The following is a 12,860-nucleotide window of genomic DNA, read 5'->3' as shown; positions in this document are numbered from 1 at the left end:
TAGAAGAATATCATAACCAGAAAACTGACATTGATATGATCCACCAACCTTACTTAGATTTAGGCAGCTTACACACTCACAGCAGTAAAAAGGAGCCACCTGTGTGTATACACAACAATCTGGCTGGATACCAAGGGAGTGACGCTGAGTGAAAAGAGCCAATTCCCCCAAAATGATACACTATATGATTATACTGCTACCATGGTTTTTGGTGGGTTTTTGTTGTGTTTTGGGGGGGACTTAACTCAGAGCTTGGGCACTGTCCCTGAGCTTTTGTGCTTAAGACTAGTACTCTACCAGTTTGAGCCACTACTCCACTTTGGTTGTCAGTGGTTAACTGGAGATTAGAGTCTCATGGACTTTCCTGCCTGGGCTGGTTTTGAACCTTGATCCTAAGATCTCAGCCTTCTGAGTAGCTAGGATTACAGGTGGACCCAATGGCAACCAGCTGAAGGTATGGCATTAATGAGTGATAGAGATAGCTAACAGATTAGCAGCTGTCAGGAATTAAGAGAACAGGGCAATGGCCATATAGGAGTAGTGTGATGGCTCTTTGTGAAGATTTTGAGTGGCAAATGAAAAGCATGCTGCATTTCACTATAGCAAGATTTAAGAACAGAAAGGAGTTACTAGTCAAATATACACACTTTTCCTCTTTTTCTCTCTAAAGATGAAATGGCATCTTAGACACCTGGCAGTACCATCCTGTACAATTAGTCATCATTTAAATTAGTAAGGAAGAATACTAAGGGAGTGAGTGGTCATATCAATTCTAAAGCTCAGAGGTTCATTGTTCTTAAGAATACAACTGCTCAAACATAAAATGGTAAATAATTTTTAAATATTCACTTCTTGTTATTGTTTCTCTTGAGGATAAATTTAATTTGCTGTTGAATTTTTCTTGGTTGCTGTGTCCATAAGCTGCCACAGCACATCTATCAGTCAAGTTCATGCTCAACCTTGACCCTCCACAGATAATCCCGTTCTGGTAGGATCCTACACTTCATTCTCTCCTCAAGCATCTGACTTCACATAGGCACAGTTGAGGAAGCTGCAGGCTGGCTTCTTGGCAGCTAGAGAAGTTGCCAAGTGATTAGGGCCAAGACGGGTTCAGACAAGTCAAGTATTTTGGTTTTAGACTCATCACCAATTTGTTACTGCCTGAAGTCATAACACTAAACTGAAAGAAATAAAAACTTTTGAAAAACAACTTAAGTGTGAGAATCAGTTTTAGAGATGTTGATCAGAGCAAGCTGCTGTAAGAATGGCCCATACCTGTTAAAAGTTGTTAGGACTTGAATAAAAAAAATCAACAACAACAAAAAGTATAATTTCATGGGAAATTGTGCTCATGAGTTGAAAATACTATGGCTGGGTTGTTCTGTAAGGCACACACACAAAAATACCTCATCAAAAACACTGAGCTTTTAGGGAACATAAGCCAATTCATATGGAACAGTGAGCATGTATTCTGGTAGCTATTTCTGATTGAAATAAACAAACAAGGAACCTGATCCCTTATGGCTGCGTTTGATACTTAGTTCCTTCTACTCCTTTCTTATTGTTCATCTGCCCCTTCTCTCTCTTTTAGTTCCCCAGGGCTTCTTTTAAGTCACTGCAATAAATATAGTTAAAAATAATTTCAATAACTTAAAGTAGCTCTTTTAAAAGCCAGGCCACTGCTTGCAATACTCAGAACAAACAGTGTTAGATACTTTTATGAGTGACTAAAGGTTATTAGATTGTGATCTGTTCTCTTTGGAAGCAAGTGATAATCACTGGAAAGCAAAATCAATCTTGTGGCTATTTTGCTTTTGTCATAGAATTCAAATTAAAAAATCCAGAGATGTATAAAATGTGTTCCATTATATGAAATATCATTGTTTTGGATTACATTTCACTTTAAGAAACTGTATTGCTTTGGGTGCCTGTAGCTCATGCCTGCAATCCTACCTACTCAGGAGGCTGAGATCCAGAGGATTACAGATCAAAAAGCTACCCCTAGGGAGTTAAGTCCTGAGAGTCCATCTCCAACACACACACACACACACACACACACACACACGCACACACACACACACACACCCCTAGCAAAAAGGGCTGCAGGTGTGACTCAAGTGGTAGAGCACCAAGTACACCAAGCAAGCCAAGTAGGTAGAAGCCCTGAGATAGAGTCCAGTACCAGTGAAAGAGAGAAAAAGCACATTATATAAGATGTCATAGTTGACTTGTAGTGTCTGTGCTCAGTTATTTGAAGCTGTGTAAGTGTCATGGATACCATTACTAACACTGCTCAGGATATGTGTGTAAATTCTGTGAGTCATCATAATACTTCAAAATTGAAGACAATAAATTTAATAATCCTGTGTTCTTTGCCAAAGGTAGCTGCTAAGCTGTGAAAGGTTTTTTTTTTTTTTTTTTTTTTTTTTTAAAGATTTACTGTACTTGAAGCTTCAATCTGAGATTTGATTAAAAGTGACATGTGGCCTAATATTCACTAATCAAAGAAAAATATGGCAGCCTGATTTACATTTTTCTCATCAAAGCATCACAATGTGTGTGAACAAGCTATATTTTTTGTTGCCTAATGGTTTTTATTGTAAAAATAGTGTACACGGGGTTACAGTTACATGAGTAAGGTAATGAGTATATTTCTTATCGAACGTTGTTACCTCCTCCCTTGTTTATCCCCTACCATCCCTTTACCTTCCCACCTCCCCAATGCCTCCTCCCTGCCAAGTTGTAAAGTTTGTTTTCAATATAGTGTCTTGTATATCTCATTGTTACAATGGGTAAACCTGTATCCCTATTTCAGCATTTTATTTCCCTTCCCCTCCCCAAATTGTATGTGTATATACATATATGCACATATATGTACATATACATACATATACATACATATACACATATATATGTATATATAAGATGCAGGGCACCAACATCAAATACAGTGAAAACAGGGGTTATACTGTGGGGGAAGCACATACAAAAGAAGTAAAAAAAATCACATAGTACATTTTAAGATGTTAAAAACAATACAGGCAAGAAAAAAACAGTTCTGTCCCTATCTTGGGGTTCATTTCTATTAACATCATCTTATATGGTCATATGTACATAGCTTTTGACCTTTTCTGACCGTCCTAGACTTATACTACTTATTGCAAATAAGGGAAACCATGGGACCTATGTTTCTTTGGGTCTGGCTTATTTCACTTATTTCCAAGTCTTTCCATTTCCTAATAAATGGGGCAATGTCATTTTTTCTGATGGAGGCACAGAATTCCATTGTATATATAAATATACCACATTTTCTTGATCTATTCATCTACTGAGGGGCATCCGGGTTGGTTCCATATCTTAGCTATGGTAAATAATGCTGCAATAAACATAGTTGTGTTGGTAGCTTTGGTATAGCCTTGTTTGTGATCGGTTGGGTAAATGCCCAAAAGTGGGATTGCTGGGTCGTAGAGGAGCTCTATGTGGAGTCTTCTGAGGAACCTCCATACTGCTTTCCCAAAATGGTTGAACAAGTTTACACTCCCACCAACAGTGCAGTAGGATTCCCTTCTGGCCACATCCCCTCCAGCATCTGTTATTAGATTTCTTTATTATAGCCATTATAATTGGAGTGAGGTGGAATCTCAATGTTGTTTTGATTTGCATTTCTTTTATGGCTAGAGAAGTTGAGCATTTCTTCATGTGTCTATTGGCCATTCTTATTTCTTCTTCAAAGAAGTTTCTCTTTAAGTCTTTAGCCCACTTATTAATCAGGCAGTTGTTTCTTTTGAGGATTTGTTGTTGTGAGATTTAGTTTTTTGAATTCTACGTATATTTTAGATGAGACCCTTGTCTGTTGTATGGCTAGTGAAGATCTTCTCCTAATCCGTGGGCTTTCTATTGATCTTGCTAGCTATGTCCTTTGCCATGCAGTAACTCTGCAGTTTCATGCAATCCCATTTGCCCAACCTATCTTTGATTTGTTGTGTTTCTGGGTCTTTATTAAGAAAATTTTGGCCTGTGCCAAGAAGCCCTAGAGTTTCTCCTAGTCCTTCCTGTAATGTTTTCAGGGTGTTTGCTTTGACTTTGAGGTCTTTGATCCACTTGGAGTTGATTCTGGTGCAGGGTGATATATAAGGATCTAGTGTTAAGTTTTCTACAGGTGTTTAACAAGTTTTGCCAGCACCATTTGCTAAAGAGGCTGTCTTTCTTCCATTCTATTTTTTTAGCTCCCTTATCGAAGATTAGGTGGCTATAGGTCTGTGGGTTCATTTCTGGGTCTTCAGTTATTTTTTATTTTTATTTTTTTTGGGTCCAGTCATAGCTCAAGGCTAGTGTGCTACCACTTGAGCCATAGCACCACTTCCGGCTTTTTTTTTCCTTCTGCTTATGTGGTGCTGAGGAATCGAACCCAGGGCCTCATGCATGCAAGGCAAGCACTCTACCACTGAGCCACCTTCCCAGCCACTGGGTTTTCAGTTCTATTCCACTGGTCCTCAGGTCTGTTTTTGTGCCAGTACCAAGCTGTTTTGATCACTATGGCTTTGTAGTAGAATTTGAAATTTGGTATTGTTATTCCTCCAGCACTGTTGTTTCAGCTCTGGATTGCTTTTGCTATTTGGGGTCTTTTATTGTTCCATATGAATTTTTGGGTTGTTTCTTCTATTTAATTGAAGAATGAGGCTGAAATATTGATAGGTATTGCATTGAATCTGTAGATAGCCTTTGGAAGTATTGCCATTTTCATGATGTTAATCCTCCCAATCCAGCAGTATGGAAGGTTTTTCTACTTCCTAAATTCTGTGAATAAGCTAAATTTTAAACATACAAAAGGAAGAAATGGTTGGATACTGGTGGCTCACGCCTGTAATCCTAGCTACTTAGGAGGCTGAGATCTGAGGATCAAGGTTTAAAGCCAGCCCGGGCAGGAAAGTCTATAAGACTCTTATCTCCAACAAACCACCAGAAAACTGGAAGTGGTGTGTGGCTCAAGTGGTAGAGTGCTAGCTTTGAGCTGAAGAGCTGAGGGAAAGCACCCAGGCCCAGAGTTCAAGCCCCAAGACTGATCAAAAAAACAAAGTAAACAGGACTGGAGAAGCAAAGGACTTCCACTCATTTTGTGGGATCATTGCTAAATGACTCCATGCTCTTGACCACATCTATGGTATATATATGTGCACAACTGAGGAAAGCTAGGAGTAGGACACAGAATCAGAGGGAAATGGGAAAACATACAAGAAAGGGGCCCATCAGCTATACTGGACATAGATGAAAAGGAACTAAACAACTCAAAGGCAGCGATGGGAGGGAGGGAATGAGAGGGAAAGAGGGAATAGCTTACACTACGCAAAAGGAAAGAAATGTAAATATCACTTGATGTGGAAGAAATAGTTGCATAGAATTCACAAACTTTATAGAACATGATAATGACAATTTGCCTCATGAAGGTTAAAATGTGTTTGTGACTTTATGACTATTCCACAATACTATGAAATATGTGAACTTTATGTAATCGCCTAATTTCAATAAAAATATGAAACAAATAAACAAAAAGGAAGAAATGTATTTGTAAAGCTGGACAACTATAGAAATTTATACTGGCACTGAAACTTTTCACAGCATCAGTGGTTTTTACATATTTTGTCTGTACATCAGCATCTAGGTTGTAAGTGTTGGGCTTCGACTTTTAACATGCATTGAACATAGAAACTGAAACAATTCTGAAGTAGTTCTGCTGATACTGCTATATTGAGAGTCACTTTTGGTGTACGTAATCTCCCATGCGCAGTGAGTAGGATTCATGGATACACTTAAAACAGATGCAGTTCAGAAATATTTTGCTTAAGAAAAAATTACTCTAAAACACAGAAATAGTCTTTATCAATCTGGATGTAAATGCTGAGAGAAAGATTTGTGGTATTTATATATTAGAAACTTTAAAGCAAATTTGGAATAATTTGGATATGTTATCTACAATTTCAAGTGTAGATTTTTTTTTTTCTACATCAAAACATAGATCCAGAGCGAAACTGGTAAAGGAAGTACCAAGCAAGCAAAAGTCTTGAGTTCAACCAAAAAAAGTATTTATAATAGTTTTGGTAGATTTTCTTTCTGTGTGTGTGTGTGTGTGAGTGTGTGTGTGGGGGCGCGTGTGTTTGGTTTTCTTGGTGAATAGAGGTTTAATTTGAGATAAGAATCTCAGGGACTTTCCTTCCTGGGCTACCTTTGAATTGCAGTCCTCAGATCTCAGTCTCCAGAGTAGCTGGGGTACAGGAGTGAGCTACGGGCACCCTGTAGGGTGGGAGTTAATACATAACTGTTTACTATGTGTGGTACACATCATATATCATAAGTGCTATCTCTTGCCACACTTTTCACATTCCTGGGAAAGATCACATCATCAAACCCATTTTATAGATGGGGAAACTGAGGCTCAGAAAGGTGACATAGAAATCTAGCAAAAGGAAGAGTCAGGGTATACACGTACCTGGTCTAACTACAGAGCCCATTATTCTCTAATTAATTCTTATACCAACTCACTGTTCATCATGTAAGATTTTCTGTTGACTTTTTTTTTCCATTTCTAACTCATCTTTTCCTGTTGAATCCTACTTAATTCTGATACAAAGTACTTTTGATGCACACTTGACCTTTTTAATATTAGAAACTAATCCTTACAGAAATAAAGACAGGAGGGCCTCATGTGGAAAAAGTAGGTATTGCTAGGAAAAGACTGCTATTTTACTTTAGGATTGTGTCTTACATCAGCCTAAATTACCACGATCATTTTATCAACATGGCTGTAAGTCCACAGCTTATATAGTCTAAGTACTTAGTAGAAAGAAAAAAAATTAATTCAATAAATATAGGAACAACTCTATCCCTTTATTTACAGATATAAATTAACTGGGATATTTTATAAATGTTCATTTACTGGCCATACAAACTGATGAAGGAATTAAAGGTAAGGAAAGGACTTGAAAGGTGTACCAACCAAGGTATAAAAACATTTAATAAGGGGCTGGGAAGGTGGCTCAGTGGTAGAGGGCTTGCCTTGCATGCATGAGGCCCTGGGTTTGATTCCTCAGTACCACATAAGCAGAATAAAGCAGGAAGTGGCACTGTGGCTCAAGTGGTAGAGTGCTAGCCTTGAGCTGAAGAGCTGAGGGATAGTGCCCAGGCCCAGAGTTCAAGTTCCCTGACTGACCAAAAATAAATAAATAAATAAATAAATAAAATAATAAAGGACTAAACAAAAACATAGACAATAGCCACAAATAAGACTTCTGTGAAGAACATGCTCTGATTTGTCCCCTAGATTTTCTTAATTCACCAGATTCAGCCCAGTACTAACAAGTTCATGAAGGAGAAATAGATATTCAGAGGCTGTTTTGCTGATATTTTGCCTACTCTCAATCTTTCTCATGTATCCATATTCATACGTGGACATACTTCTACACACATGTGTATATGAACATATTTAACCATTTGAGGGTAAATTACACGTAAATTACACAGGCCCTTTATCCTGAAAGACTTCAGTACTTTCTAATAAGGATATTCTGTTACATAACTGTAGCTCAATTCAAAGTTTAAAATGTGATTCAATACTTTCATCCAACCTACCCTATGGATTTCAGTTTAGTTAATACACCTGCATGGTACTTTACATTCCAGTACTGGATCCGGTTTAAGGATAGATACTATATTTAGTTTTCATGTCATTTTTACACCTTTTATTGCTTAATACTTAACAAAAATGGCATTTAATAGTTCTAATACAAACCTCTCTCTCTCTCTCTCTCTCTCTCTCTCTCTCTCTCTCTCATACACACACACACACACATTGCCTATTTCCTTATGGTTAGATTCAGCTTATATATTCTAAGCCAGATCTGCCAGATACCACCCTGGTGATATTATGTCTTTTCAGTCAATGACCTTCTGTTCTTCATTGATGGTACCAAGTCTTAGTACCCAAGTATTTTCTGTAAATTTAGCAACAAATTAAATTCTGAACATTACTATTTTTCATCTTTTAATTCTTTAGAAAGAAGCTTGTTAAGGCCATACACATGTGTAGATAATTTCCCATACTTCAATAAAATAAGCTTAAATTAGTATCTAAAGTTGAGCCTCATTCTGTCTTTACTACAACACATACAAAATGCTTATGTGCAAAGCTAGCAGCTTCTTTGAAATTACCATGAACAAAAATATTCTCTCCTCCTTAATTAACTAATAAAATAGCATTACTATTACTCAAAGGCTTATCCTTTGTTAACATATTGAAACTCAAGTTTGTCCAGAAGACACTTCAGCATAGCTCCTTTTGTCGAGGCTCTTGTCATTTCGCATTTTTTTTTTTTTTGGTAACTCTACCACTTGAAGCACTGCTCCACTTCTGGCTTTCTTTCAGGCTGGCTTCAAACTACAATTCTCAGATCTCAGTATCCTAAGCAGTAGAATTACAGGACTGAGCTACTAGCATCTGACAACCTGTGTCATTTTAAGCAATTTCTTATTTCCTAGAATAAGATATTTCAGGCTTACCTAGCATTCACTATCCTGTGTCTCTGAAATCAGTTGTTTCTTCTAGAAATCTAGGCTCCTTTTAGCTGCAGTCTATATATTCACTAGATTCAGGTTTTCCTTTAGTGTGAGAGTTACTTGATGGATTTCACCAAACTTTCTTTCCTTTTTCACCTCATTTTCACAATCTTGGTTGGTATATTATATGTCTTTTTGTTTGAATGTATTCTTCCTTGGGCAACTGGAAATATACTTTTCATTTCTGATGTGACTTTATTTTTCCTTCTATTTCTCTCCTGAGCTTTAATCAACTCTCACTCTCTTTCCTGTTTTTAAATTTCCATTCCCTTCGTTGTCTTTTAAATTTTATGATTTCAAGTTTTTGGTTTTGATTTTTAGTTCAAAAGGCTTATTGAGAATATTTAACTGAGTTTGGAATAAGAACTGCATTTTTCTTTCCCTAGCTATACAGCTCAATTGGTTTGAAAAGTTGTCATCAGGATAAAAACTTTATTCATCTTGTCTGATTGTCTGATAATGGGGACAGATCCTTTTTCTTAATCTTTTTAGAAGGGGCAGAAATGGGGTTTGAATTCAGTGTTTACTAGCCTGGTATTCTGCCACTTGAGCCACACCTCAAGCCACCATCACTTATTGTTTTTTTAAATAGGGCTTAGGCTGGCCAATACCACAATCTTCCTAGTCACGTGCAGCTGGGATAATAGGTGTGTGTCACTACATCCTGCCATTGGTTGAGACTGGGGCCTTGCTAAATTTTTGCCCAAGTTAGCCTTGAATCTTGATTCTCTTGATCTCTGCCTCCTGTGTAGCTGGGATTACAGGCCTGAGCCAGTTGCCTCTTCTTTCTATTCCATTTTTGTTCTGTGGAAAGCTTTTAGGTCAAATACTATTCTGTGTGTTTTCTTTTATGGATCGAGTTATTGATGGTGATGGGATAGGGTGGCGTTGATTGATACATCTTGTTTCACTTTTACAAGATCCACTTCCTATCTCCTTCACTCATTGACTGTTCCCCAAGGTATTCCATTCTTTCTCTGCTCATCAGAATTCTTCCCAGAAGCAATGATTCTCCAAAGCCCCATTTCTTGTTGTATTCACATTCAAGACCTTGTAGACAGTATTAGGAACCACCAGGTCCTAAATGATGTTCAGTGTTTATTTTGACATTCATTCCTAAGGCTGCTTACATTAATAGTGCATCTAACTTCTCTTCCTAATTATACATTTTCAAAGTTTCGAAGCTTTCTCCTCTCTGTTCTTAGGAGTCAGCCTTAGGAGTCAGCAGCAGGCAAGCTACAGTATTGTCAGAGAATTTTCACTGCATTTTCATATACCTCCAAGATTGCAATGGTTTTTGTCACATAGTCATATTGACCCTAGGTCCTCTATCATTCTATTGGCTTTCCTTGTTAGTTCTGTGTTAGGTCACTAATCTCTAAGCATTCTCTTAACTCTCTATTCTTGTTTATTTGTTATCTGTGCTCTTCTTTTATATTACCATTGCATTTGTTTTGCTCTATTCTACCTCAAATTCTTTAAAGACTTTTATATTTTTACTATTAATAACTAAGTATTTAAAATGTTCTGCTTTAGAATTTTTTTTTTTAGGAGGGGTGCTCCTTTTGTCTTTAATAAAGTAAATTATAAACAACAATAGAAAAGGAAAAAGAAAATACAGCAAAGAGAAAGAAAAAGAAAAAATAGAAAACCAATGAGATAGACTGTTTTGATCCATGAGAAACAAGTTCAAAAAGGAGTTTTAACAGTTCTTTGAGTAATAAATAGTGGCAGGTTTTCAACACGAGTACAGTCTCCAAAAGTGATTGCATTTAAGATCTCCATTGATTTACACTATATTACTGCTTACATCATTAAACTCCAGGGAATTACAAAGCATCATGTTAGTAATGACATCCTGCATGTGTGTGCTCATGCACGCGCGTGTGCGCGCGCGCACACACACACACACACACACACACACACACACACACACACACCATATGTACTTACCTGTTTCACATTCTGGAGCTCTTGTGCCAGTTGTTTCCTATGTGTCTCTGATTCAAATAATTTTTCCTAAGTTTAAAAATCATCGAATTATTAGCTTGTTAATAAAGGTATCGAGCATGACTTTTAGTCACATTCAAAAACCTATTTATTTCCCCAAGCATAGAATTCCAACAGTCTGAAAATGTAGCTTTAGAGAAGAGAATATACTTTAGGGAAGAGCTATCACTGCGAAAGAGCTATGAGTAAGAAGTATTTTTATACACTAGAGAGTATACAGAATTAGGGCTGACTATTAGCTTCCTAATTTAATTTCAGCTGAAGATTACCCATAAAATGAAGGATTAGCAGAACCAAAAATATGCAAAAAGATTATTGAACTAATTCAATGAATGCAAGTCAAATATTTCATATTAAAATTTAGTTAAGTATATATCCTACACTGTCCAATGTTGCTAAATACATTTAATCAGAAATAGAATAACTTAAGGGATGTTTTTCCTATAACTATAAAAGGAACTGCCTGAATCTTAAGTTGAATGATAAAGATTGATGGCAACATTACAATATTTCTAAGAGGCAATTTGCCTCCTTGATGGTATCAGCTCATTCTTGTCCAAGAGTTGAAATGAAGGTATATAAAGAAAATAATATCCAATCTAATGAAAGTGCCATAGATCAGGAGCTGAATGGTGGCTGGCTCTTCTGCTTTAATGCCTTGAAAATCACCGTCATTCTGTGTGCTCTGGACTTAAGTCTTCATCTGTACATGGGAAATACACCTATTTTTGTTAACCTTTACAAATAGGAAGATGTGACTTCTATAGAAAGGCTTTAACTTAAATAGAGCCAATAGTACTTTTGAAGATCATTTTTTTTCAAAATAAAAACTAACTACTAGGATAAAATTATCTTTGTTTCATTTTCATTTGTACCACAAATTAGACATTAAGAATCAAGCTAGTTGGGTACTGTTTGCTCACATCTTTTATAATACTCAGGAGACTGAGGGCTAGAAGATTGATTCTTGGAGCTTGTCTAGTTAGAAAAGTCTGAAAGACTATATCCAATCAACTAGCAAAATGCTGGACTGGAGTTGTGGTTCAACTGGTAGAGCTCCAGCCATGAAGGAAAAGCCAAGTGACAATGCAAGAATTTGAGTTCAAGCTCTGGTACCATTCTCTTCTGGGTTGAGGAAAAGTGATGACACATCATTTGCAAATTCTGTGCATCTCCTACAACAACTTTTGCTTTTGCCTCTGTTTATGGTACAGGGAATAAAACCTGAAAATATTACAAACACTTGAAATAAATTGTCTACTGCTTGGTATACTATTTTGTATAGTGATTTTAAATGGCTCTCAGTCTTGAAATTTTAAGGTAATATAAAGTAGAATTTGTTTTATCAGGGGCTTCAGGTTTCTTTACATTAGGATATGTTTTACATGAACTTTAAATGTGAGCATGACTGGATGGCTCCTAGAGTGTCCTTGTTCAAATGTCACATGAGTAGGCCTACAGTTTTAAATTAAAATTTGAATAATACTGATATTCAAATGAAAACTGAACAGAACACTAAGTTTAGCAGATATAAAATGTGAGGAAATGAAAAGATCTGAGATCATCTGAAAATCTTTATGAAGCACAGGTTTCATGGTTTATACAGGAGCAAATCCTATGAAAATGCTGTCTGTCTGTATATTTTTGTGCTAGTACTGGAGCCTGACCTCATGGCCTCATGCTCTTGCTTAGCCTGTTCACTCATGGTTGGTGCCTTATCACTTGAGCCACATCTCCAGTCTGGCATTTTGCTGCTTAATTGGAGCTAATAGTTTCTAGGACTCTTCTTTCCTAGGCTGGCCTCTAACTGATTATCTAGGTCTCAGTTTCCCAAGCAGCACCAAATGCCTGGTTAAGAAAGAAAGAAAAGAAAAAAAAAAGAAAAGAAAAGAAAGAAAGAAAGAGAAAGAAAGAAAGAAAGAAAGAAAGGCAAGCAAGCAAGCAAGCAAGCAAACTATCATACTAAAGTAACTGACATTGGAGAAGTTTTCTAAGAGAATATAAAGAAACAGCTGCCAATATGTTCTAAAAAAAAATAGTCACTATATATTTTCCATTTAAACTCTTCCCGCACTACAAGTAGAAAGACAGTAATTTCAGTTTTAAACAGGAATATATAAGATCTTCCTTAGCAATGAAATACTCATATACATTTGGAAGGAGTGTGAGCTGGCAGACTTTTGAAAGGAAATTGGATAATGCACAAATAAAGAGGAAGGGGAAGAGAGGGAAGAAATAGTATA

General features: G+C 36.7%; 1 protein-coding gene across 1 annotated transcript in view; it reads right to left on the bottom strand.

Annotated features, from left to right (window-relative positions):
* Nucleotides 1-12,860, bottom strand: part of Stxbp4 (syntaxin binding protein 4) — a 121,405-nt gene that overhangs the window by 64,937 nt on the left and 43,608 nt on the right. The window contains exon 11 of the mRNA XM_042672166.1: nucleotides 10,561-10,626. Within this exon, the coding sequence (XP_042528100.1) occupies nucleotides 10,561-10,626 (66 nt within the window). The remainder of the gene's footprint in view (nucleotides 1-10,560; nucleotides 10,627-12,860) is intronic.

Source organism: Dipodomys spectabilis, unplaced genomic scaffold (assembly GCF_019054845.1).
Source record: "Dipodomys spectabilis isolate Male_0828 unplaced genomic scaffold, ASM1905484v1 ptg000018l, whole genome shotgun sequence".
Lineage (NCBI taxonomy): Eukaryota > Metazoa > Chordata > Mammalia > Rodentia > Heteromyidae > Dipodomys > Dipodomys spectabilis.
Note: the sequence above shows the minus strand (reverse complement) of the source record. Positions and strands in the feature narration are given on the sequence as shown.